Source organism: Acomys minous, assembly GCF_964271855.1.
Source record: "Acomys minous genome assembly, chromosome: 3".
Lineage (NCBI taxonomy): Eukaryota > Metazoa > Chordata > Mammalia > Rodentia > Muridae > Acomys > Acomys minous.
In genome coordinates this window covers 36,408,059-36,435,577 of record NC_140485.1, presented here as the reverse complement: position 1 = coordinate 36,435,577, position 27,519 = coordinate 36,408,059, and the positions used below count along the sequence as shown (strand labels likewise).

Here is a 27,519-nt window from a genome sequence, read left to right as displayed (position 1 = left end):
CCATTAGCCAAATTAACTAAAAGGCAGAGAGACAGTATTGAAATCAACAAAATCAAAAATAAAAAGGGAGACATAACAACAGACACTGAAGAAATACAAAGAATCATAAGATCCTACTTTGAAAGCATATATGCCACAAAATTTGAAAATCTAAGGGAAATGGACAATTTTCTTGATCAATTTCACTTGCCAAAATTGAGTGAAGAATAGATAAACAAGCTAAATAGTCCCATTTCCCCTACAGAAATAGAAGCAATCATTGATAGTCTCCCAACCAAAAAAAGCCAGGGCCAGATGGTTTCAGTGCAGAATTCTACCAGACCTTCAAGGGGGCATTAATACCGATACTCTTCAAGCTACTCCAAAAGATAGAAAGGGATGGAACATTACCAAATTCATTCTATGAGGCCATAGTCACATTGATACCTAAACCTCACAAAGACCCAACAAAGAAAATTTCAGACCAATTTCTCTTATGAACATTGATACAAAAATACTCAATAAAATACTTGCAAAACAAATACAAGAACACATCAAAGATATCATTCACCATGACCAGGTAGGCTTCATTCCAGGCATGCAGGGATGGTTTAATATATGGAAATCCATCAGTGTAATCCACATATAAACAAACTGAAAATAAAAAACACATATCATCTCCTTAGATGCAGAGAAAGCATTTGATAAAATCCAACACCCATTCATGTTTAAAGTTTTAGAGAGATCGGGAATACAAGGCAATTTCCTCAACATAATAAAGGCTATATATAGGAAGCCAATAGCCAAAATCAAAGTGAATGGTGAGATACTCAAGGAAATTCCTCTAAAATCAGGAACAAGGCAAGGCTGCCTACTCTCTCCATATCTCTTCAATATAGTACTCGAAGTTCTAGCCAGAGCAATAAGACAACAAAAGGAGATCAAGGGTATTCAAATGGGAAAGGAGGAAGTCAAATTATCCCTATTTGCAGATGATATGATAGTCTACATAAGTGACCCTCAAAATTCCACCAGAGAACTCCTACAGCTGATAAGCACCTTCAGCAAATTGGCTGGATACAAAATTAACTCAAAAAAGTCTGTAGCCTTCCTATACACAAATGACAAACTTGCAGAGAAAGAAATTAGGAAAACCACACCCTGCACATTAGCCACAGGCAATATAAAATATCTAGGAGTTACTCTAACCAAGCAAGTGAAGGACTTGTTTGAAAAAAATTTCAAAACTCTGAAAAAAGAGATTGAAGATGACATGAGAAGATGGAATGATCTTCCTTGCTCATGGATCGGGAGATTTAACAAAGTAAAAATGGCCATCTTACCAAAAGCAATCTACAGATTCAGTGCAATCCCTATCAAAATACCTACACAATTTTTAAAGACATTGAAAGTTCAATTCTGAACTTCATATGAAAAAACAAAAAAACCCAGAATAGCTAAAACAATTTGTACAATAAAAGATCATCCGGAGAAATCTCCATACTTGATCTCAAGCTGTACTATAAAGCAATAGTAATTAAAACAGCATGGTACTGGCACAGCAACAGGCTGGTTGATCAGTGGAATCGAATCGAAGACCCAGATATGGTCACTTGACTTTTGACAAAGAAGCCAAATCCATTCAATGGAAAAAGGATAGCATCTTCAACAAATGGTGCTGGTCTAACTGGAGGTCTGTGTGTAAAAAAATGCAACTGGACCCATACTTGTCACCTTGCACAAAACTTAAATCCAAGTGGATCAAAGACCTCAACATAAAGCCAGAGACACTAAGTTAAGTCAGTTAGAACAAAAAGTGGGGAAAAGCCTGGAACATATTGGCACAGGAGACAACTTCCTGAACAGAACACCAACAGCCCAGACATTAATGTCAACAATTAATAAACGGGACCTCATGAGGCTGAGAAGCTTCTGTAAGGCAAGAGACACTGTCAAGAGAACAAAGCGACAGCTTACAGACTGGGAAAAGATCTTCACCAACCCTACATCTGACAAAGGTCTAATATTCAAAATATATAAAGAACTCAAGAAATTGAACACCACTAAACCAAATAACCCAATTGAGAAATGGGGCTCAGAACTAAACAGAGAATTCTCAACAGAAGAATATCAAATGGTTAAGAAACACTTAAAGAAATGCTCAACCTCCTTAGTCATCAGGGAAATGCAAATCAAAACAACTCTGAGATTCCATCTTACACCCATCAGAATGGCTAAGATCAAAAATTCAAGTGACACCACATGCTGGCAAGGATGTGGGAAGAGAGGAACACTCCTTCATTGCTGGTGGGAATGCAAACTAGTACAGCCACTTTGGAAATCTATCTGGTGCTATCTCAGAAAACTGGGAGTAGGGCTTCCACAAGACCCAGCTATTCCACTCCTTGGAATATACCCAGAAGATGCTCCAGCACACAACAAGAAAATTTGCTCAACCATGTTCATAGTAGCCTTATTCATAATAGCCAGAACATGGAAACAGCCTAAGTGTCCATCAATAGAAGAATGGATAAAGAAACTGTGGTACATTTACACTATGGAATACTACTCGGCTATTAAAAACAAGGAATTCCCAAAATTTGTGGACAAATGGATTGAGCTAGAAATGATCATAATGAGTGAGTTAACCCAGAAGCAGAAAGACTCAAATGGTATATACTCACTTATATCTGCATATTAGCCCAAGGGGCATGTCCCACGAAAGCCTTCACTAACCAGGAAACTGGAACAGAGGGGAGGACATCCTATTGGAACTCTAGATGAGAGAAGCAGGGGAGAATGGCAAAGTTGAAGGATCCAGAGGGTCCTAGAAACTTACAAGTAGAACATTATGATAGGCAGATTTGGGTTCAGGGCTCTCACTCAAACTATGGCACGAGTCAAGGACAATTTAGGCTGTAAACTTCAAACCCCTACCCAGATCTAGCCAATGGACAGGACATTCTCCACAGTTGAGTGGAGAATGAGGTCTGACTTTTACATGTATCTGGTGCCTCATATTTGACCATGTCCCCTGGAGGGGGAGATCTGATGGCACTCAGAGGAAGGATAGCAGGCTACCAAGAAGAGACTTGATACCCTATGAGCATATACAGGGGGAGGAAGTCCCCCTCAATCACAGTCATGGGGAAGGGAATAAGGGGAAAATGGGAAGGAGGGTGGAATGGGAAGATACAAGGGAGGGAATAACCATTGAGATGTAATATGAATAAATTAATAAAATAAAATGTAAAAAAGAAATGTTCAGTATCTTAGTCATCAGGGAAATAAGAAGCAAAATGACTCTGAGATTTTATCTTATACCCAACAGAATGGCTAATATCAAAAACACAAGTGACAGCACATGCTGACGAGGATGCAGAGAAAGGGGAACACTCCTCCATTGCTGGCAGGATTACAAATTTCTTCAACCACTCTGAAAATCAATCTTGGGCTTTCACAGGAAATTATGAATAGTTCTACCTCAATACCCTGCTAAACCTCTCCTGGGAATATACCCAAATGGTGCCCCATCATACAATAAGGACATTTACTCAACTATGTTCATAGCCACTTTATTTGTAATTGCCAGAAACTGGAAACAACCCACATGTCCCTCAACCAAAGAATAGAGAAACTGTAATACATTTACAGCTATTAAAAACAAGGAAATCATGCAAGACATGGGCAAATGGATGAAACTAGAAAAGATTATCCTGAGTGAGGTAACCCAGACCCAGAAAGACACACATGGTTTGTACTCACTTATAAATGGATATTAGCCATATAATACAGGATAACCATATTACAATTCACAGACCCAAAAACGATAAGTAAAAAGGAAGACCCAGGGGAGGATGCTTAAATCTCACTTCCACTCAAACCATGGAAGATGTTTTCTTCTCTTCCATTGTATTTTTGGCTTCTTTGTGAAAAATCAAATGTGGAAATGAAATAGAATAGACTGTGGAAGTAGTTAAAGAGAGGGAACATGGTAAGAAATGGAGCACAAAGAGAAATTAGAGTCAATATCAGACCTGGGATGAGTGGGAGCGGGAGGATAGATGGCTTGCAAAGAGAAGAGTAACCTTCGGCAGGGGCTTCTCTTGGACAAGCTGAAGACCTATGACAACGTAAGCTCCAGGGAGGATAAGTCTCCAGCTGAGACTCCTAGTAGAAGGAGTCATGGCGACTTAAGAGGACACTCTCTAACTAGACACAGCTAGAAGGTGAAGAAGACCAACCCACCCACGGAAACTTCAACCCAGGATTGCCCTGCCTACAAGATGTGTAGGGACCAGGATGGAGCAGAGATTAAGGACATATCCAGCCCATGCCTGGCATAACCTGAGACCTACTCATGGAAGACAACCAACCCCTGGCACTACTGACAATACTCAGCTGTGCTTGCTGATGGGAGCCTAGCAGGGCTGCGATCTAAGTGGCTCCACTCAGCAGCTGATGGAAGCACATGCAGAAATCCACAGCCAAACATGTCGTGGATCACATCGAGTCTTGGGGAAGAGTGAGGGAAAGGATGGAGGACTCATAGGGGACAGGAGCTCCAACAGAAGGCCAACAGAGCCAACTAACCAGGGCACAGGAGGACCTCCTAAGACTCATACACTGCATCTGGGCCTCCTACACAGATATAGCTGATGGACAGCTAGGTCATTATATGGGTACCCTTGTGAGGGGTGTGGAGGTTGGCTCTGATATGGACTCTGCTGCCTGCATTTTTGTCACTTTCTCCTGGAGGGCCTGCCTCATTGGGCCACAGGGGAAAGGGGCATTCTCAATCTTGGTGTGAGTTGAAATGCTGGGGTAGGTGGGGATCCCCCTCTCTGGGGAATAGGGGAGGATAGTTGAGGAAAACATAGATAGAGGTTAGAACTGGAGGAGTGGAGAGGAGGGAGGGTTTCTGATCAGGATGTAAAGAAAATAATAAAAATAAAAACTCAAGTGACAAAACATGCTGGCGAGGATGTGGAGCAAGGGGAAGACTCCTTTATTGCTGGGGGAGTGCAAACTTGTACAACCATTGTGGTTATTAATATGGTGGATTCTCAGAAAATTGGGAATAGTACTACCTCAAGACCCAGCTATACCACTCCTGGGCATATACTCAAAAGATACTCTACCACACCATAGGGACACTTGCTCAACTATGCTCAGTGCAGCTTTAGTCATGATAGCCAGAAAGTAGAAACAATCTTGATGTCCATCAACCAAAGAATGGATTTTAAAAATGAAGTACATTTACATAATGAAATATTATTCAGCTATTTAAAACAATACCACCATATGAAATCCACAAGTGAATTAATGAAACTAGAACACATGATGTAACCCAGACCCAGAAAGACAAACATGTATATAGTCACTTATAAGTAGATATTATCCTTAAAATACAAGATAACCACGCTACAATCCACAAACCCAAAGAAGGTAAGTAACAAGGAGGGCCTACGGAAAAGTCTCACTGAGAAAGGGAAATAGAAAAGACATTGGGGGTGGATATAGTGGGGGAACTGGGTTGGGTAAAAGCTGAAGAGAGAACATAAGGAATCAAGTAGGAGGAGAATGGATGAAGAGAGTTCTGGGATAGAGAGAACTGGAATCCATTGAGTTCCATCTCTGGGGCAAAGTTAGAAACCTAAGACAATGGAAACTCCCAGCAACCTATAATGATAATCCTAGAAATGGGGAATATGGAATCTGAAACCGTCATCTCTTATAACTAGAAAAGACTTCCAACAGAGAGATTGGAACAACAACCAAACCACAAAACCTTCAACTACAGGATATACAGGGGCAAATGGAGCAAAAATTGAGGGATTGACTAGCGCAACTTGAAATTTATGTCATGAAGGAGAGCCCACCCCTGACACTAATAATGATATTCTGCTATACTTGCAGACAGGCATCTAGCACAGCTGTCATCTGAGAGACTTCACCCAGCAACTGAACAAAACGGATGCAAAGACTCACAGCCAAACATTAGGTGGAGCTCAATAAATCTTGTGGAACAGGGAAGGAAGGATTGAAGGAGCCAGAGAGTCCAATGTCAAGAGACCCTTAAAGAGGAAATTAATAAGTCCTTTAAAGAAATACAGGAAAACACAATCAAACAAGTTAAGGAAATGAATAAACTTTTTTAAGACTTGAGAATGGAAATATATGTAATAAATGTTTAAAAACTGAGGAGTCCCACAGGAGGAAAACCTAGGGAAGAGAACAGGAACTACAAAGACAAGCCTCACCAACAAAATACAAGAAATGGAAGCAAGAATCTCTGGAGTAGAAGCTATTAAAAAAAAAAAGCAATACATCAGTCAAATAAAATGTTAAATCTAAAAGTTTCTGGCAAAACATTCAGGGAATCTGGGACACTATGAAAATACTAAATCTAAGAATAGTAGGAATAGAAGAAAAAGAAGATTCCCAGCTCAAAAATCGAGAAACTAATTTTAAAAAACTCATAGAAAAAAATTGCCTGACCTAAAGAAAGAGATACCTAAAATATACAAGAAACAAAACACCAAATAGACTGAACCAAAAAAGAAAATCTTCTCTCCACATAGCAATCAAAACACTATCTATACATACAGAACAAAGAAAAAATTTAAAAGCAGCAAAAGAAATAGAACAAGTAACATATAAAGGAAGATCTACCAGAATTACACAAGACTTCTCAGCAGAGATTCTAAAACACGGAAATGCCTGGAAAAACTTATTACAAACTCTTAGTGGCCACAGATGTCAGACCAGAATACTATACCCAGCAAAATTTCTAATCATCATAGATGGGGAAAACAAGATATTCCACAACAAAACCAAATTTAAACAATATCTTTATAATTTAAACAATACAGAAGATACTAGAAGAAAACCTCCAACCCAAGGATGTTAACTATACCCAAGAATACATGGGAAATAAATAACTCCACACCAGCAAAAACAAAAGAAATGAAACACAGACACAAACACACACACTCAAAACCACTACCAACATCAAAGTAACAAATTAGCAATCATTGGTTATTAATATCTCTCTACATCAATGGACTCAATTCACCAAGAAAAAAGGTACAACTTAACAAAATGAAGGTGAAAACAGGACTCAACATTCTGCTGCATACAAGAATACGCACCTCAGCATCAATGAGGAAAGGACTAGAAAAAAGTTTTCGAGCAAACAGACACAAGAAGCAAACGGACACAAGAAGCAAACTGAAGTAGCCTTCTAATATTTAATTAAAGAAACTTTGAATTTAAATTAATCAAAAGAAATAGGGAAGGACACTTCTTTACTCACCAAAAGAAATGTCCGGAACTGGAGAGTTTATTCAGAGGTTAAGAGCCCTGGCTGTTCTTCTAGAAGCCCTGACTTCAATTCCCAGCAACCGCAAGATGGAGCATAACCATCTATAATAAGATCTGGTGCACTGTTCTGGTAAGCAGGCACACATGCAGGCAGAACATTGTATACATAATAAATAAATCTTTAAAAACAAAAACAAAAAAATAAAACCAAAAAAATCCTCCAAGATGATGCCTCAATTCTGAATGTTCATGCCCCACATACAAGGACATTCACATTTGTGAAAGAAACATTACTAAAGCTTAAATGACACATCAAACCTCACACATTAATAGTGGGAGACTTCAACACCCCACTCTCACAATTCATGAACAATTCATCCAGACAGAAACCAAACAGAAATAATGAAACTAACAGAAGTTATGAATCAAATGGACCCAAAAGATATCTGCAGAATGTTTCACTCAAACACAAAAGAATACAGTTTCTTCTCAGCACCTCATGGAACCTTATCCAAAATTGATTATATACTTTCTCACAAAGTAAGTCTCAACAGATACAAGAAAATTGAAATAACTACCTTTATCATGTCAGACAACCATGTTTTAAAATAGGACTTCAACAACATAGAAATAACAGAACAGCTCGCCACTCAATGACTACTGGATCAAGGAAGATATAAAGAAGTTAAAGATATTCTAGAATTCAATGAACATGAAGGTACAACATACTCAAACTTATGGGGCCCATGAAAGCAATGGTTAAGAGGAAATTTCATAGCACTAAATTCCTTCAGAAAGAAGTTAGTAAGATCTCATACTAACAACTTAAGAGTATATCTGAAAGCTTTAGGGAAAAAAGAAGCAAACATTCCCAAGAGTAGTAGATAGCAAGAAATAGTCTAACTCAGGCTGAAATCAATAAATTAGTAACAAAGAGAAGACTACAAAGAATCAATGAAACCAAGAACTGGATCTTTGATAAAATCAAAATAATAGACAACTGACAACTAACAGCTAGAAAAAGAATATGCAAGCTAACAAAATCAGAAATAAAAAGGGGGATATAATTAAAAATACCAAGAAAAACCAAAGAATTATTAGGTATTACTTGAAAACCTGTACTCCCCAAAACATCTAAACTAAATGGAAAATTTTCTTACCACAGTCAAACCAAGATCAGGTAACCAAATTAAATACTTATAATGCCTAAGGAAATAGAAGCACTCATTAAAATCTCCCACCCAAAAATATAGCCTAGGGCCAGATGGTTTTAGATCAGAATTCTGCCAGACTTCAAAGAAGAACCAGTACCAATACTACAAATCAGAAACAGAAGGAACACTGCCAAATTCATTTTATGAGGCCACAGTCACCCTGATACCTAAACCACACAAAGACTCAAAAAAGAAAGATAATTTCAGACCAATCTCTCTTATGAACATTGATACAAAAATATTCAATAAAATGTTTGCAAATCCAATCCAAAAACAAAACAAAAACATCATCCACCATGATCAAGGAGCCTTCACTGCAGACATACAGGGGTGGTCCAACATACAAAAAAATCCGTCATTGTAATCTATCACATAAACATACTTAAAAACAACACATAATCATCTCATTAAATGTTTAAAAGCCTTTGACAAAATCCAATGCCCATTTATGATAAACTTCTTGGAGAGGACATGAGTACAAGGCATATACCTAAACATAAAAAAGACTATATCCAACAAGACAATATCCAACATCAAATAAAACAGGAAAAAAACGTAAAGCAATACCACTAAAACTGGGAACAAGACAGAGCTGTCCACTCTCCCCATAACTATTCAATATATTATTTGAAGCTTTAGATAACACAATAAGACAACTAAAAGAGATTAAGGAGACACAAATTGTAAAAGAAGAAGTCAACATGTCATTACTTGTGGATGATAGGATAGTATTCATAGATGACCTCAAAAATTCTACCAAGGAAATTCTGGTAGAACACCTTGGCTGATAAACACCTTCAGCAAAGTGGCTGGATACAAACATAACTCAAAAAAAATCAGTACCACTCCTTTGTACAAATGATAAATGGGTTGAGAAAGAACATGGAAAAACAACACCATAAATGATATAAGGTATCTTGTTGTAACTCTAACCAAACCAAACAAGTGAAAGATGTATAGGACAAGAACTTCAAGTCTCTGAAAAAAGAGATTGAAGAATGTAGCAGAAGACGGAAAGATCTCTCATGCTCATGGATCAGTAGGATTAATATAGTAAAAATGACCATCTTGTCAAAAGCAATCTACAGATTCAACACATTTGCCATCAAAATTCCAACACAATTCCCAACACTCAACTTCATATGAGGGAAAAAAACAGGATAGCTACAACAATCCTATACTTCTGGAATTATCACCATCTCTGATTTCAAGCTTTTCTACAGAGTAATAGTGGTAAAACAAACTACATGGTATTGGCATAAAAACAGACAAGTTGATCAATGTTAGTCAAAGGACACTATCAAAAAGCAGAACAATAGCCTACAAAACAGGAAAAGATCTTCTCTAACCCTATATCCAACAGAGCACTGATAGCCAAAAGATAAAGAATTCAAGAAACTAGATATCAACAAATGAAACAATTCCATTTAAAAATTGGGCACAGATGTTAACAGAGGAAACTCTGACAACCAAGAAGCACTTAAAGAAATGTTCAACATCCTTAATCATCAAGGAAATGCAAATCAAAATAACTCTGAAATCCCATCATATACCAGATTCTATATTAGTCAGAATGGCCAAGATCAAAATATTCAAGCAACAGCAAATGCTGGTAGTGGATTCTCAGAAAATTGAGAATAGTACTACCTCAAGACTCAGCTATACCATTCCCAGGTATATACACAAAAGATGCTCTATGATACCCCAGGGACACTTGCTCAACTATGTCCATAGCAGTTTTATTCATAGTAGCCAGAAACTGGAAACACCCTAGATGTCCACCAGCCAAAAAAAAATGTATAAAGAAGCTGTGCTACATTGGCAACTACATTACACAATGGAATATTACTCAGCTGTTAAAAACAATGACATCAGGAAATTTGCAGGCAAATAGATCAAACCAGAAAAGATCACTATGAGTGAGGCAACCCAAGCCCAGGTATGTATTCACTTATAAGTGGATATTAACCATAAAGTATAGGATTTGCATACTACAATCCACAAACCCAAAGAAGGTAAGTAACAAGGAGGGCTCAATGGGCAGGGGGAGATGCTTGAATCTCACTGAGAAAGGGAAATAAGATAGACATTGGGGGTGGATGGAGGGAGAGAACTGCATAGGGGAGGGGATGGGAAGGGAAGCAGGAGTGTTCAAGGCAGGAGAGGACAGAGTGAGAGTATATAGGGGAAAGGAACCGGTATCAATTTAGAGGACACTTCTCTGAGATGAGCTAGAAACATAGTATAATGGAAACTCCCAGGAATATATGAGGGTGACTCTAGCTAAGACTGCTAGCAATGGGGGATGTGGAACCTGAACAGGCTATCTCCTAATGCCAGAAAAGACATCCAATAGAAGCTGGGAATAACAAACAAACCACAAAACCTTTGACCCACAGTTTTTCCTGCCCATAAGATGTGCAGGGGGTAAAGATGGAGCAGACATTGAGTGAATAGCCAACCAATGACAAGCCCAACTTGAGACTCATGCTATGAGAGAGGAGCACACCCCTGACACTATTACTGACGTCTGCTATACTTGCAGACAGATGCCTAGCATAGCTGTCATCTGAAAGGCTTCACTCAACAACTTATAGAAACAGATACAGAGTTCCACAGCCAAACATTATTTGGAGCTCAGGGAATCCTGTGGAAGAAGGGCAGGAAGGACTGAAGGAGCCAGAGAGGTCCAGAACACCACAAGAAAACCTACAGAATCAACTAACCTCAGCCCATAGGGGCCCACAAAGACTAAACTGCCAAACAGAAAGCATGCATGGGATGAACCTAGGCCTTCTGCATGTATGTAACAAATATATATGCATATACATATATGTGTGTATATATACATATATACCACATTTACATAATCTGTTCTTCTGTTAATGAGATCTGGGGCTAATTCCACCTTCCCTAGTTGTGTAAAAAGCAGAGCAGGAAATATGAATGTAGAACAAGTTTCTCTTTAGTGTAATATAGAATCTTTGGGGTAGTGTATAGGAGTGGTACACAAAGGCCTATATCTGTAGCAGTTTTATATCTTGGTGTTTTTTGGTTTTTTGTTTTTGTTTTTGTTTTTTGAAAACTCACCAGACTAGTTTCCAAGCTGGATATAGTACTGTACACTCCCACAAGCAGTATATAAAGATTTCCTTTTCCAAAGTCCTCTCAAGAGTTTGTTGTCATTCGTATTCCTGATGATGTCCATTCTGACCAGGTTGAAGTAGAGTTTTAAAGTAGTTTGAACCTGCATTTCCCTGATGTCCCTAAAGGTCCAATAGTTGGCATTCCTATATTGGTGGTAATCACATTCCATGTAACTGAACTTAAGCCCCACTCTACAGGAAAGATATCATGCCTGGTGCTGTAAACCAGCCAAATACCTGGGGATAGTGAGATCATGAAGAGAACATACTACCTCCAATTTACAAAACTTTCATAATTCCTGTCTGCATTCTTAGTACTCAGGTAAGTGTAGTTCTCACTCCTCATCAATTAAGGAACAGAGAACTACCACTGCCCAAATTTCAAAGAAAATGATGTTGAGAAGCCCAGGCCCAGTTGGTATATCTACAAACAATTTCTGCATGTAAGGCTCAGAAAAACAGAAACAAAAAAAAATACTGTAAGATCCAGAGAACCAGGAAATCTGCTGTGAGATTATGTCTCCTAGAAACAACAGCGAAGCTTAACCCATGATGTCTCAATGACATTGATGCCAAAACAAGAATTGAACAACTACCACACCAATAAATGTGCTAACATGGAATGGTGAAATTCCATAACCCTTAGACAAAACACTACAGGCAACTAAGGAATAATGAGAGTGTAGAAGCAGCTTTCCCCATGGATGAGTCCCACTTGGTCAGCCCCGAAATAATATATATATATGGGTAACACTAAATAGATTGAAAAAGCAATATTTACATATTTTTACATTTGTTTGTGTGTGTGTGTATAAAACAATAACAAAGAAAAATCGGCCATGCCTCTGAGAGGGAACAAGGTGGGAACATAGGAAAAGAACTGGAGGGAGCAAAGGAAAGTGGGCAATGATGGAATTATATTTTAATTTAAACATGAGTATCATACATAAATGTATATAGTATATATGGTCACATACATTGTCTCCATGAATACTTAAAAATAAAAAGGTAGTTTTGATTTAAGTGTCTACTCAGCTTTATCTTATTATTCAGAATCTTTAGGCCTTCTACATACATACACTTTTTTTCTCTTTCTCCCACACCTTATTTGTGACTCATTTAAAGCTTTTCTTTTAAAGCTTCTGCCATTGACTTGCCAGCATTCTGGGTAGCAATTCTATTGCACAAATAAGTTCATATTGGTGATCCCAAGTCTCTGTGGTATCATTTGGTCAGTACTCCTCTGTGGGCCAATTAACTGTGTCTCCCACAGTGACAGCTCTCATGTAGATGTTTGTACATGAAATAATTCTACTTCTGACTGAGATAAAGGTAGACTATGCTTAAGCCTTTGGAAACAAATCTTTAAAAGCACTAGTGGCATATATAGAAATAGCCTACTGGAGTACAATATCTAACATCCCAAACAGCCAGTATTGAATAGATTTTTTTTTCTAGTGACCTGTTGTTTTCTATAGAAATGAATTAAATATCACCTTGCACCAGAGAAAAGGTCTGAACTGAGGTTAATGAACAAAAATTAAACTAAGAGGAAAAAGAAAGACAAAATGTCAGAAACTTAAATTACTTTTTCTAATTCTAAGTTTGAGATTTAAAAACAAGAAGCTAGACGTGTAGAAGGCTGCATTACAAGTATGGGTAAGAACTGACTGCATCAGGGAGTTGTAAGAGCTGTCTGTTTTTTGAAACGCTAACAGACTTCATGCGGAAATAGATAAAAATGGCCTGAGAACAACACGAATGCTCTGAGCTGCAGGTATCATGTGGATTGGTATTCTTTCTCATGTTTACTTTAAGAGTCAGTGTGAACTATAAATGCATTTGAAGTAAACTAAGGAACCTAGATGCTTATGAATGCAGCCTGCCTTCTCTCTCAAGCCAGCCTACCCTGGTTTAGATCTGCTGAGCACACTGTGAGTCACTATAGGGCAGCCAAAGACCTCTGAGCTATAGCACACCTTTGAAGAGTCATGAGGAAAGGGCCAAGTCTCCTGTACATTTTGGAGAAGCCAATAAGACAGTCATGATTTCTACAACTCACTGTTCAGAAAAGTTACTTCTAGTCCCATGGTTTTAGTTTCTAACAATGAAGGGAGCAATAACATCAGTTCCTGTAGTAGTTACAAGTATCAGGCAAGAGAGTGTATGGAAAAAAGCATGGTGCCATGTACATAGTTGTTGCTGGTTTGTTTGGGGTTGGGCTAACACTGTCATATGGAGCTCATCAACCATGGACTTCTGGAAAGATTCTTTGCCTGCGTCAGAAAATCGTGAAGATCAAATCTGAGTTGCTTTGAAAGGAAAAAAAACAAGATCCATCTCTTAACTGCAGCCCAGGCTCTGATTTCCTTCAGACCGCAACCTCATCAGATTCACAGGTGACTTTCCTACTTCAAAAAGGTTACATAAACATGACACTTGTTTGGTGATCTTACAAGGTAGATTTTTACTGTTACTTACATTGTGTGTGCTAAGATAGAAGACTTAAGGGTACTGAACGTATTATTACTTCAATAAATTTAGTGTCCATTGGATATGGCAGATATCTAGTAAGCATTTGTTCATTGATCACAAATGATTATGATAAACTACACACTAAATTTTAATGACATTCTAATTGCATAGCAAAAGGAATGAGAAGTAGATTAATTCTATAGAATATGAAATATAAACAAGGGGCAAGAAAGTGGATATAGGAGAAGTTAACACCATCATTATGAAGAGCTTCACTGCATAGCAAACTAGTATTATATTATGAAATAACCAAGAAGGATTATTTATCATTAATATTATACACAATGAAAGGGATACAAGCAATGAGTGAAGTGAGAAAAAGAAAGAAGAAAAATCTTCCTTGAGTCCATAAAGACTTGAGACTGGGTCCTGTCAATATCTTTCTGACTCCAAATGCAGTGTTCATTCCACCATGAAATGAAATATGAAAAGATAAAACAGTGTGGAAATGATCTTCAAATAGCAATCACTTAGAAATTTTAATAACCCTTACTAGAAAATCAAAAATCAAATTTTATATATTTTATTCATATATAAAAATTTTATATTTTATTCATATAACCTCTGCTTTTCCTGCATCCTACGGATCATTTCTGACCTTGGCCTCCCTCTGGTGCTTCTACAACACAGGCTTGTAACCCTTTGTTCTCCCTGGACTGCTATAAAGTCGGATACTATTAGAGCTACTACATCATCTTCTCCATCTATATGGAAAAGTGAATGTGGTTTGACATAAGATTGATGGGATATATTAATGAGAGTAATACTACTACACCGCTCTGCTAATTGGGGCAATCAAAGAGGTAAGAATAAATGGAGTCAACAGAAAGTTTGTGGTATTTGGGGAACATCGCGGGCAGGAGCAATAAACTCGGGCATAGATTTCAGGGGCATGCTATTCTTTTCCTTTATCCCACGTGTGTTATTTCCGATGAATTTTAGTCTTCTTGTAGCCTTTCTTCAGGCCAATCCTTTATTCTTCTCTAGTACTTGTCTATAAAGATTCCCCAGTCTTTCTTTGGATAATGTTGGGGAATAGAGGAAGTTAGACACAGTGGCTCAGTGCATTGGGAGTTTTTCTCTTCTCTGCCTTTTCCAGGATTTTTTTAAAATATACAACTCTGTTCTCCACAGCAATGGGTGGAGCCAATCACTCTGTTGTGTCTGAGTTTGTGTTCCTGGGACTCTCCAATATATGGGGTATCCAGCTGCTGCTATTCCTCTTTTCATCTGTGTTCTACATGGCAAGTCTGACGGGGAACCTCCTTATTGTGTTCTCTGTGACTGCTGACTCCACCCTGCACTCCCTCATGTACTTCCTGCTGGCCAATCTCTCATTTCTTGACCTGGGAGTTTGCTCTATAGCAGCACCCAAGATGATTTATGACCTTTTTAGAAAGCACAAAGCCATCTCATTCGGAGGTTGTATAACTCAGATCTTCTTCATTCACGCTATTGGGGGCACAGAAATGGTGCTGCTCATAGCCATGGCCTTTGACAGATACGTAGCCATATGTAAACCTCTCCACTACTTGACCATCATGAGACCACAAATATGCATTTTAATTTTGGCAGTAGCCTGGATCCTTGGAGTAATCCACTCAGTGGCACAACTTGCTTTTGTTGTAGGCTTGCCCTTCTGTGGACCTAATATTTTAGACAGCTTTTACTGTGATCTCCCACAGCTTATTAAACTTGCCTGCACAGAAACCAATAAATTGGAGTTCATGGTCACAGCCAACAGTGGCCTCATCTCTGTGGGCTCCTTCTTCATACTGATCATTTCCTACATCTTCATTTTGGTGACTGTCAGGAAACACTCTTCAGGTGGCATATCCAAGGCCCTCTCCACTTTGTCAGCTCATGTGACTGTGGTGGTTTTGTTCTTTGGACCATTAATCTTCTTCTATACCTGGCCTTTTCCTTCATCACACTTGGACAAATTCCTTGCTATCTTTGATGCCGTCCTCACTCCTTTTCTGAACCCAGTCATCTACACATTCAGGAACAAGGAGATGAAAGCAGCAATGAGGAAACTCTGCTACCAGCTTGTGAATTACAGGAAGGTATCTTAGATGCTTTTTTTTAATATTTGAATTTTAAAGATATGAAATTTTAATTCTGTCAAGATATAAGCAAATAAAGTATTGAGAAAATTATCAGTAAGATTAAATTTTTAGCTCATACTTTATTTTTAGGCTTTTAAAGATAGGGTAGGTTTTCTCGCTTGTTTTCAAAAGCAGTAAAAATGCAACTACACTTGCTTGCACAGAGACCAATAAATTGGAGTTCATGGCCACAGCCAACAGTGGCCTCATCGCTGTGGGCTTCTTCTTCATAAGGGCCATTTTCTACTTCTTCATTCTGGTGACTGTCAGGAAACACTCTTCCAGTGGCATATCCAAGGCCCTCCCCATTTTGTCGGCTCATGCAACTTCAGTAACAGTGAGAAAAATGAAATCAGTAATATCAACTCTCTGTTAAATACTTTGTGTACCACGTTACATTTAGGAATTTACCAAGTTATTGTCTCCAGCACCTTAATCAACGTTAATAAGGGGAGTTAGTTAGAATTGGAGTTTTTGCCTCAGATCCTATCCTGGGTGCTTCAAATAAAGTATTGAATAGCCATGATAACTCTGTACAGTATTTAGCCTTGATGATTTTTTTCAAAATAGATTAAGGAGTATTTTCTATTTGACCCTTTATAATTACTATGTAAAAATACCTCAAACCAAGTTAATTTTCTCCTCAATCTACCAATTCAAGTGTTCTTATGCCTCCAGGAGGGGGCCAAACAGAAAATGTGTAAGGCAATTGACTGTTGAAGATGAGCATAGCTCCTTTTTGCTTTATATTTCCCTGTTTTGACAAGTGTTCAATAAACAGTTTGGTGGTGGTGGTAAAAATGACACACGGGAGAGGCAAGTGTTGCTGCTGCAGCAGAATTAAAACAATGAATAGGCCCTAAAACTCCTGTGAGAATGCTGATGTAGTGAAAGCTGTGACAGTTTCAAACAGGCTAGTAAATGAAACTCTAAAGGCAAGAAGACCGGTGATCATCTGACATGAATCTTGTTTGAAATTATTAAATCACACCACTGATTACCCAAGTCCTCGTCCAGAGCCTAACTTAGTGAGTGTCCTTGATCACAGCTTTTCCGTAACCCTCCATATGTAGCCCAGGTCCTCGTCCAGAGTCTAACTTAGTGAGTGTCCCTGATCACAGCTTTTCCATAACCCTCCATATGTAGCCCAGGTCCCACAACTAGTGACCCTGATTACTCTGGGCACTCATGCCTGCCCAGCAGCCAATTTCTGGCTTCCACCAGGACCCTCCACCTGCAACCACCCACAGGTCCCTTCTTGACAACCTCCAACAATTATTATATGTATATAACATTTCAAGTTGTATATCTGCATTGATTCAATTCTAAAAAAAAAACTAGTAAGTAATGTTTTCATTCTCCTATTATAGACTAGAAACTAAGACACACACACACACAAAAAAAAAAAAACCACCAGCTGGCAATGTGTTGATCTATATGCTGTAAAGCCAAGCAGCCCTGCTTTGAATCAAAAGAGACTCCAGGAAAGGAAGTCCCCTCACCTGACCTTATAAATTCTAAACACATTTTATATCTTCCCATAGCCCTAAAAAACAATAAACAAATATTAACTCAATAAAATATGCTATTTGGGTTTGGATTTATATTCTGTCATTTTAATATCTTATCAATATTTACTTATTTACTATTCAAAGGGAATAAGCCTGAGCAATAAATTTTATAGTGAAAAATAATTTATAGTCTTCATCAGTCCAAACACAGTTATACATAAATGAAGAACAGCGAACCATCTATTGTTGGGCTATCTTTATTCCATGACAGAGTCATGTCATTTGAAAAAAATATTGAAGCCTGAGGGGACATTTCTTGGAGTTTTTCATTATCATAGATCCTGAGTTTGTGTTTTTTGTTTCAGATTGGACGGTTTTAACTAGTGCTTGATTAGCAGGTGGAGAAAAACAATGACTGCCAAGCACAGTTGTTAATTGGTCAGGTCTCTGTTTGCAGTGGAGCATATTTACCCCCACCCCATGAATCCAGAAGGTGGGGCGAATGCTTACATCACTCAAAAGCTCTTTGTCTGTCTCTTGACAACATTTGGTGCCTACTGGCCAAGTGGCTGTACTCACGTGCCTGCAATCTGCTTTCCTGTTTCCCACACCCAATCGCCTCCCCACAACAGAAGCAAATCCGCTCCCATTTTCTCCCCAGCATTTGGTGGTGGCCTTGGGCTTTTGGATTCTGTAGGGGTGGGATCTGGACTCTGTTCTAGAGCACCCAGAGGACCATGAGGAATCCTATCTGGATGGAGATTTCCCACCTCCTCTGGCTCCCTCAGTCTCTTTCTTCTTTCCCTGCTGATGGTGAAAGGCATCTCATTCTACTGGATCATTTCGTTCAGTTTTGGAGTTAGTGTATACCATTAATCCTTGCTGAACTAAGTTTTGTATATATTTTTAAATAGCTATTTTAATTTAAAGACCTATAAATTTTTTTAAGTGTTGTTGAATCACCCTACACTGGAAGCCTCTGCTTAGCCCATTCTTACTCTAAGGCAGAGAAATTAAAAACCAGATCAATTACCTATATGCAACCAATATTGAGAATAACCACTATGTGCCACTGGGGTGATAAGATGAATAATGCACAATTACAGATTTCTAGACAGTCACCATCTAACAGAAGAAAGGATTGTAAAAACAAATTATGGTAGTACAACACATAAATGACATGTAATAGATGTTTATTCCTGCTTCCCTGTAAATACCTATGCATTTATGACTACATCTATAGTAAGTTGTTGATGTAAAGATATAAACAAATAGAAGTCTTATGTTTGTTTGTTTGTTTGTTTTTGTTTTGTTTTTTTCTTTTTTCTTTTCAAGACAGGATATCTCTGTGTTCTGGCTGTCCTGAACTCACTTTGTAGACCAGGATGGCCTTGAACTCACAGAGATCCAGCTGCTTCTGCCTCCTGGGTGCTGGGATTACAGGCATGCACCACCATGCTTGGCCCAAGCAACAGTCTTGAAAGTCTTATTCAGGAAAGAAGACGAAATGTGTCTTGAACATTGAATTGGAAAATTAATGTGTCCTGGAGTTCGAATCTGTGGCATAGTGACCTTAGCTCCTAATTATATAGTGTATCCTCAAAATTGCTGAGAGCATAAAGCTGAAATACTCTACAGAATGGATTCTGGGAACCAAGCTCAGCCTTCATAGGAGAAAAGGGGATTGAGTCTCATCAGCATGTAACAGCAGAGAGTAGTTCTTGAAGACTGAATCTGCATTTACTAACATGTCATAAAACTCTCATCATTGAAATAAAATACTTCAGTAATATAACTGGAATCACAAAGACACATTCAAAATAGTAACACAAATAAAGTTCATCTACAGAAAGCTGAAAAGTTTTTTAAACGAAGCAATTAGGAAAGAATTGATGTATAGATTTTAGTTAAGGCAGGATCGTTACACCTTCTGCACTGTATCTCAGCCTTGCCATTTCCAGCCTGCACAGAAACATACATTGATTTATAGCCATGTAAGTAGAGACCAAGCTATATGACTTTCTTGATACCATTGTTGCTTTAAGGTGGTCTTTTCTGTTGTTATCTTTTGGATTAAAAAAGGTTTTAGTCTTTATCTTCCAAGCTTCCATTCACTGAATACCTCAATCAGAGACTATATATACATACATATGTACATACATACATACATACATACATGCATGCATACATACATATATACATACATAGATGATATATGTTTGTATACATAATCTGATTTATTGATGTTGAGGATTTTCTTGCTATGGTATTCTGAGGAGTCTCCCTTCAATTTCACTAACTAGGCTGTGTTTCACCTTTTATGTTTCTGAAATTTACTTAAAGATTAGAAGCCTCTTCAGCACAAGGTACACAAGACTCTAGAAGGCCATGTGACCAAATAAAGCTATTTTTGTAGCGTCAAAATTTAAGCTCCTTGAGAAGATATTTTAAAGGACAGTAAAATGGGTTAGCTGATAGAAAGGCACTTGTCACCAAACTTAACAATATGAGGCTAATACCCCAAACTCAAATTGTGGAAGGAAAAACCCACATTGTCTCCCTCAAGTTGTCCTCTCAGCTCCAGAGCAGACTATAGCAAGAGCACACAATCACACAGAGTAAGGAAAAACAGAGACAAAATGCATAAATAAAAAAGAAAGGAAGAAAGGAAGGAAGGAAGAAAGGAAGGAAGGAAGAAAGAAAGAAAGAAAGAAAGAAAGAAAGAAAGAAAGAAAGGAAAATGTTTATAAGTTTATTACAAACCTGCTGCATATAAGAGAAAAGACATGGAAGAGAGTTGACATTCGTTTGATCAGAAACTGTAGTGATTCCATCTCAGAACAGTGGAGACACACACATCACATTGAACAAACTGGTGTAACACCAACGTATAACACCAGAACCCAGGAGGCTACAACAGGGGAATCACAAACTCAAGGCTAGCTTGGCCTACATAGTGAGACCATTTATCAAATGATAAGGAGGTCAGGGAATGTGTGTTTTCATTCTAATGGAGTCTTGGCTAATCAATACAAACCTCAATGACTAGTCACAAAATCTCTGGTTGATGAAAAATAGTGTGTAAATCTTCCTGCCAACAGGTGGAATTCATTTCTCCAGTCTTAAAGCTGGCTTGATGCCTAAGGTTGCTTTCACCAGTGGGGTATAGCAAAGCTTTTGTTTCATGAATTCCAAAAAAAATTAGAGTGCTTTGCAGCATGTGATTGGGATTTCTTGATCAACAATCAGGAGCTAACAAACTTTGTCAAGACTAATGACCACTGACTGTTTTCAGAGAAGTGCCTAAACTACAGGTCTCCAAGGCTCCAGGCATGGGAGTGAGGCCACATAAGCCTTTCCAAATCCAGTCAGTTAGACGGCCTATCCTTCTGAAGAATTCCAGTTGAGATTAGAAAAACTACTTGGCTTCTTCACCTGAGTTTTAGACTTCTGCACAGCTAAACTATTATTAATTTAAGGCACTGTGTAATCGCCAATGGAAAATGATATACCGTATAATTATAATTTACAAATGGCCCTTACTATAAAGTTTTTAGGAAAAGTTACACATATTACCTATAAACTTTAGGTTCTGTTAAATTTTTTAGGAAAGAAAATCTTATTCTATGAAATGTCAAACTGTAAGTGAATTGTCTTTTATTCATTTCAATAGCTCCTTGAGTTCCTGAGTTTAAGATGTTATTACTGACTTCTGTTTTTCTCTCCATATCACATAATCAATAACAAACTATCTCAGTGTTTACCAGACAGCTGTACATATTATCACCTCTAATTTGTTCAGCCCTCATCATGGGAGATGGATAAAATACTGGAGTAAACACTAAAGGACATTTTATTTCTTTTATCTCTCCATTCCTACCTTATTGTGAAAATGATATATTTCACTTTTACTTTTTCAAGGTATATATTTTCAATCTTATGGAGTTTATTTTCTTATAAATAAGAAAACAACAGAGCCAAGGGATTTAAATATGTAATATTATATTACAGTCACAAACATTAAATCCCTAGTTTCCCTTCTTTCTCCTCAATTGACTCATTGCCACATTTCCCCTTAGTTCTAGCCAAATTTCTGTGGTCCTTGGAAACAATTCCCTTGGCCAGCTGTACTCAAATGGCAATCCCAGAATTCAATGGCCGCACTGAAGTAACCTTACAGTGCTGCTAATTAGCTGCCTTTCCCTTAACTTTTTAACGCCAGGCCATGGCACAGGCTAGAGCTCAGCAGGTTCCTGTTGTCGAACTTGTCACCAGTTCAACACTAATCCAGGTAGATTAGATGGATAGAAGTTGCCTTTTCATGATTCTCTCTAGTTAGCATGCAAAATAGTGAGTCTCATACGGGGGTGAGCATGTAGGGGAGGGTGTGTGTGTGTGTGTGTGTGTGTGTGTGTGTGTGTGGGTGTGTGTGTGTGTGTGTGTGTGTGTGCGCGCGCGCATTGTACTTCACTCTTTTTGAGCCAGCCAGCCAGCCCTTCTTTGTACCCCTTTTCTATCCCACTAATTGAAACTGTCTTTGAAGAAAAATAAGAATTTCAAGTGGAAGCACACGGAGCAAAGGAAGAATCTAATCAACCAGAAGAAACAAATTCAACCTGGACAATTCAGAGGGATGACCAAAGTCACAACATGTTCAGCATGCTGAAGTTTACTGAAGTGCCCCTGTATGGAAGTCTTACACGTGCATCCACAAAAGGAATAAAGTAAGAGTGAAAGTAGGGCTAAGTAGAGAACATAGTAATAATTTTGGACAATAGTAAAGAAATTAGGTGCCATATATACTAGTTGTTGGGCAGAATTGTAAATATAAATGCCATATTTATAGGTGTACAATATGCTGTTAAGACCCTTGCTCGATGGGCATGGTGGTGCACGCATTTAATCACAGCTCTCGGGAGGCAGGGGCAGGCAGATCGCTGTGAGTTCGAGGCCAGTCTGGTCTACAAAGTGAGTCTAGGACAGCCAAGGCTACACAGAGAAACCCCGTCTCAAAAAAAACAAATAAAAAGAAACTAGCTCATATTGTGTAAGTGTCAAATCAGGAATGAAAGTAACACATACTATTGGGGCTAAGAGCCAAACATGCTTGCTCCAGATTTACCAACAGCTTGCTCTGCGGCTTGAGAAGAGACATCCTTCCTGGACCTTTGTTTCCTTACTTTAGAATTAAAAGAAAGTAGCCAGGCGATGGTGGGGGTACAAACCTTTAATCCCAGCACTTGGGAAGCGGAGGCAGGTGCATATCTGAGTTTGTGGCCAGCCTGGTCTACAAAGTGAGCCTAGGACAGCCAGCCTGGGCTACACAGAGAAACCCTGGGGCTAGAGGTCGTGATTAAAAGAACGTCACAGCACTCTAGCAAAGTTTCATTGGAGTGATAGAAGCCTCCAGGTCTGTTCTGGAGGACTGAGGGCTCTCATTTGGAAGCATGCAGCTTTAGTGGCCCCTCCAGACAATTTTTTAGCACAGTGAATGATGACCTCAACATTCTGTTCATCTCAGGAAAAAAAAGGAACAGTGGGAAAATGTGTGATGATCATGTTGAACTCTTTCCGGGAAATTTTCAGCACTATGCAGAAACTCTAATTTCATTCAGCTTTGTTAGTAATTGAGAGGGGGTTATCAAGCAGAGAATAGCCAGTCTTTTCCTAAACAAGTTCAGATGTTGATTTGCAATTTTAACAAAAAACTCTAGGATTATCAGATTGTTTCATCAACAGTAAATTCTGGTGATTCAAAGTTCATTTTCTGTTTATGTTGGAAAAAATAAGCATCCCTGAGCACAGAAGGGAATGTGTCGCTTCATAGAGGGTCTCTGAGGCATGCCCTGCTGGTACATTTCACTCTTAGCAGTGGAAGTGTAAGCAGAGTTTTGCTTTGTGATGAGCAGAGTTCAGAGATTTAGGACACTGGAAAGACACAGTGGAACTAAGATCTGTATCCTCACTAACAAGCTGTATTCATGCCTATATTATTTCAATCTGGATTTGCTGGTAGATCAGATTTGAACCACTATTCTACCTTCTGTTATAAAAATAACCACCTTTGACCATGTCCCCTGGAGGGGGAGACCTGGTGGCAATCAGAGGAAGGACAGCAGGTTACCAAGAAGAGACTTGATACCCTATGAACATATACAGGGGGAGGTAATCTCCCTTAGTCACAGTCATAAGGGAGGGGAATAAGGGGAAAATGGGAGGGAGGGAAGAATGGGAGGATACAAGGGATGGGATAACCATTGAGATGTAACAAGAATAAATTAATAAAGTAAAAAAAAATAACCATTCTGTGAGAACAAACAGAAAAGTTGAACCCTGTGGAATTGAGTCAAAGTATAGGCAAAGCATTGACAGTCCTGAGCAAAGACCACACTGGATTTCCAGATTTTTTACAAACTACAGTAACTTTTCCACTTTTAAACATTTGCCAACTTATAATGAAGCCATTTTCAAGCCACTGAACTTAAAACAGTGCCTTAACCAAAATAACAAAGAAATGCTCTTTCCTTGTCCACCTATTCACATGAATGTACTCAAATATTTTTAATCTTGGATGTAGAAAGAGTGAATAACTATGTAAAAACACAGAAGGCATTTCAAACTTAACCACTTCATTGTTCTGCCATCAGGTGTGATCCTGCCTGCTTCTCCATCCACTCGCAAACCTTGACTTTTGTCAAATGTTCAAGTTCCTATCTAACTAAAAAGAAAAGTTATTGTGTTGATATTTTGGTGCGGATTTAATTTAATTGTGAATGAGCTTAAGAATCTTTGCCACATCCCCTGAGGTGTTGGCTGTCACTTGCTCTTCGTGAGGATTGTATAACACACTGAGCTCATTCTGTTTGCCTCTTTCATTGGTAATTTCCTTTTTTCTTTTTTCTTTTTTTTTTTTCTTTCTCCACTGAGCATCAGTCAGAATCTGTTCCACAGTATCCATGGTTTTCTGAATTTCTCCAAAACACACACTGAGTGCTATAAACCTGCATCTTCTGCCCTTATTTGTCACCATGAAATCTTAGTTTACAGAGAAAAAGGTAGTCATCTCTGGACATACACAATATGTATACAAGCATTTTACTGTGATCATATATATATATATATATATATAGTATTAATATATTATGGAATTCACAAATTATAAAAACCACAGTCATTTAAGACTTTCACATTTAACATCCGAAAGCTTTTTGGCTCGGAGCCATCTGGAAGATATGCCTATAAAAATTATATTTTAAAACATAACAAATATGTTTAATCCAAGTAAATGAAAGAGTTACATTTTTTGGCCTATTTTGGACAAGCAGATCTATCAGAGGAATATGAATTGTGTTTATTTGGCCTGGAAGAAGCACTTTTCTATGTTTTGAAATTTTAATTACATCATTTGATCATTTCTTTCCTACAACCTCTTCTATGTATTCCGTCATGCTTTGTCTCAAATTCGTAGCTTTTTTTCCTTGTAATTTTTGCTACATAAATACACTTATACGTACATATATGTGTGTATATGTTCTTAAATACAACATGCCCAATCCATAAAATGGGGGTGTGTGTGTGTGTGTGTGTGTGCGTGCGTGTGCGTGTGTGTGTGTGTGTGCGTGTGCGCATGCGCGCGCACGTGTGATTTCATGCTGACTGAATAGTCTTCTCACTGACACCAACTGAGGGACTTCCCCCTGAAGACGCCTATTTCTCCTGCTCTCAGCATTCCACAACAGACAAATAATTGTTGTTTTACGTAAACTACCTCCGTAGCCATGTTAGCCTTTCACGTGACTTTGTCAAATGAATACTGCTGTCCTCAATCAGAATTTCTCGTTATTCTATTTCAGGTAGCATGAGGGTTGTCACAGCTGCCAGAGGCAATGGGTGAAGCAAACCGCTCTGTGGTGTCTGAGTTTGTGTTCCTGGGACTCTCCAACTCATGGACGACCCAGCTACTCCTCTTCCTCTTCTCCTGTGTGTTCTACGTGGCAAGTCTGTTGGGAAATTTTCTCATCGTGCTAACCGTAACTTCAGACCCCCAGTTACAGTCCCCTATGTACTTCCTATTAGGCAATCTTTCTATCATTGACTTGATTTTTTGCTCTTCGACGACACCAAAGATGATTTATGACCTTTTCAGAAGGCACAAAACTATCTCTTTTGAGGGCTGTATCACTCAGATCTTCTTTATCCATGCGGTTGGGGGCACTGAGATGCTGTTGCTCATAGCCATGGCTTTTGACCGATATGTGGCCATATGTAAGCCCCTGCACTACATGACCATCATGAGTCCACAAAAGTGCATTTTGATCTTGGTTGCTTCTTGGATTGTTGGCTTCATACACTCAGTGACTCAGTTGGTTTTTGTGGTAGACTTGCCCTTCTGTGGCCCTAACGAATTAGATAGCTTCTTCTGTGACCTTCCTCGGTTTATTAAACTTGCTTGTGTGGACACATACACATTGGGATTTATGGTTACTGCCAACAGTGGGTTCATTTCTGTGGCCTCCTTTTTAATTCTGATCATCTCTTACATATTTATTTTGGTGACAGTTCAAAAGAAATCATTGGGCAGTTTAGGTAAGGCCCTTTCTACTCTGTCAGCTCATGTCATGGTGGTAGTTTTGTTCTTTGGACCCTTAATCTTTTTCTACATGTGGCCATTTCCAACATCACATCTGGATAAATTTCTTGCCATCTTTGATGCAGTAATTACTCCTTTTCTAAATCCAGTCATATATACACTTAGGAATAAAGAGATGAAGGTAGCAATGAAAAGAGTATGCAGTCAGTTTATTAATTACAATAAAATTTCTTAAGTATATTGAAGATATATGGGCACACAAATCATACTAGAACTTCAGGAGGCTGTTGTTATGCATATTGTGTTACATTTATCTAGAATGTTCCATGTGCTAATATATGATATGCTTCTGCTTGCTTCCTCAAAACCAAAGTGAAACACAAACTACTTAATAGTTTCTGTAAGAAACTTGATGGAACAGAGACAGCTCGGTAGTTAGAATACTTTGTGTTCTTAGAAAGGACCAAAGTTTGTTCTTAGGAAGGACCAGCACCCACATGGAGGCTCATAACTATTTGTAATTCCAGTTTAAATGGATCAAATCACCTCTTCTGGACTCTTCCAGAACCAACATGCATGTAGGACACATACATATTGCAGGAAAATCATTAATATGCATAAAATAAAAATATATATCTTAATAAAAGCATATATATTTGAAAACTAAAGTTTGTATATTTCATCCTTCATCAATGATGCCACTTGTGTATAGTGATGAATGCAATAATGAAAAATATTAAGGAAACTATCTGTAAAAATCAGTACATGAAAAAAATCACTATGTAATTTTTATCTATTTGTATTTTCTAATATTTAGATTATTTTCCATTTTAAATCTTCCTTGTAGTTTCTACTTAATCTGGTTTTTTTTTCTTACTTTTCTGATTATTTATTTTCTGTCCCTTCAACCTCTTGCTTGTCAACTGTTTATTTCCTAGTCTGGCTTCTTCAAATTCCAATAAAGAAACAAAAATCTCACCTCTTTTTTTTTCCTTTGGAAAGATAAGTTTTAATATGAAGTTGTTGAGTAGATATAAAACTATGCTGAGTGGCCTTCATGGGAAGCTATTTCTTCACACACCTTCCCAGTGACACAGTGAGTCCAGAATG

At 38.2% G+C, this 27,519-nt stretch overlaps 2 protein-coding genes across 2 annotated transcripts; both read left to right on the top strand.

Annotated features, from left to right (window-relative positions):
* Positions 1-15,336: 15,336 nt before the first annotated feature.
* On the top strand, positions 15,337-16,275 carry LOC311594688 (olfactory receptor 4F15-like; the record flags this gene model as incomplete). The annotated part of the gene is made up of 1 exon (XM_084776588.1): positions 15,337-16,275. One exon carries the CDS (start codon positions 15,337-15,339, stop codon positions 16,273-16,275), a length of 939 nt encoding a protein of 312 aa, XP_084632714.1.
* Positions 16,276-25,705: 9,430 nt separating this feature from the next.
* Positions 25,706-26,644, top strand: LOC311594689 (olfactory receptor 4F6-like; the record flags this gene model as incomplete). The annotated part of the gene is made up of 1 exon (XM_084776589.1): positions 25,706-26,644. One exon carries the CDS (start codon positions 25,706-25,708, stop codon positions 26,642-26,644), a length of 939 nt encoding a protein of 312 aa, XP_084632715.1.
* Between the last annotated feature and the right edge of the window lie 875 nt (positions 26,645-27,519).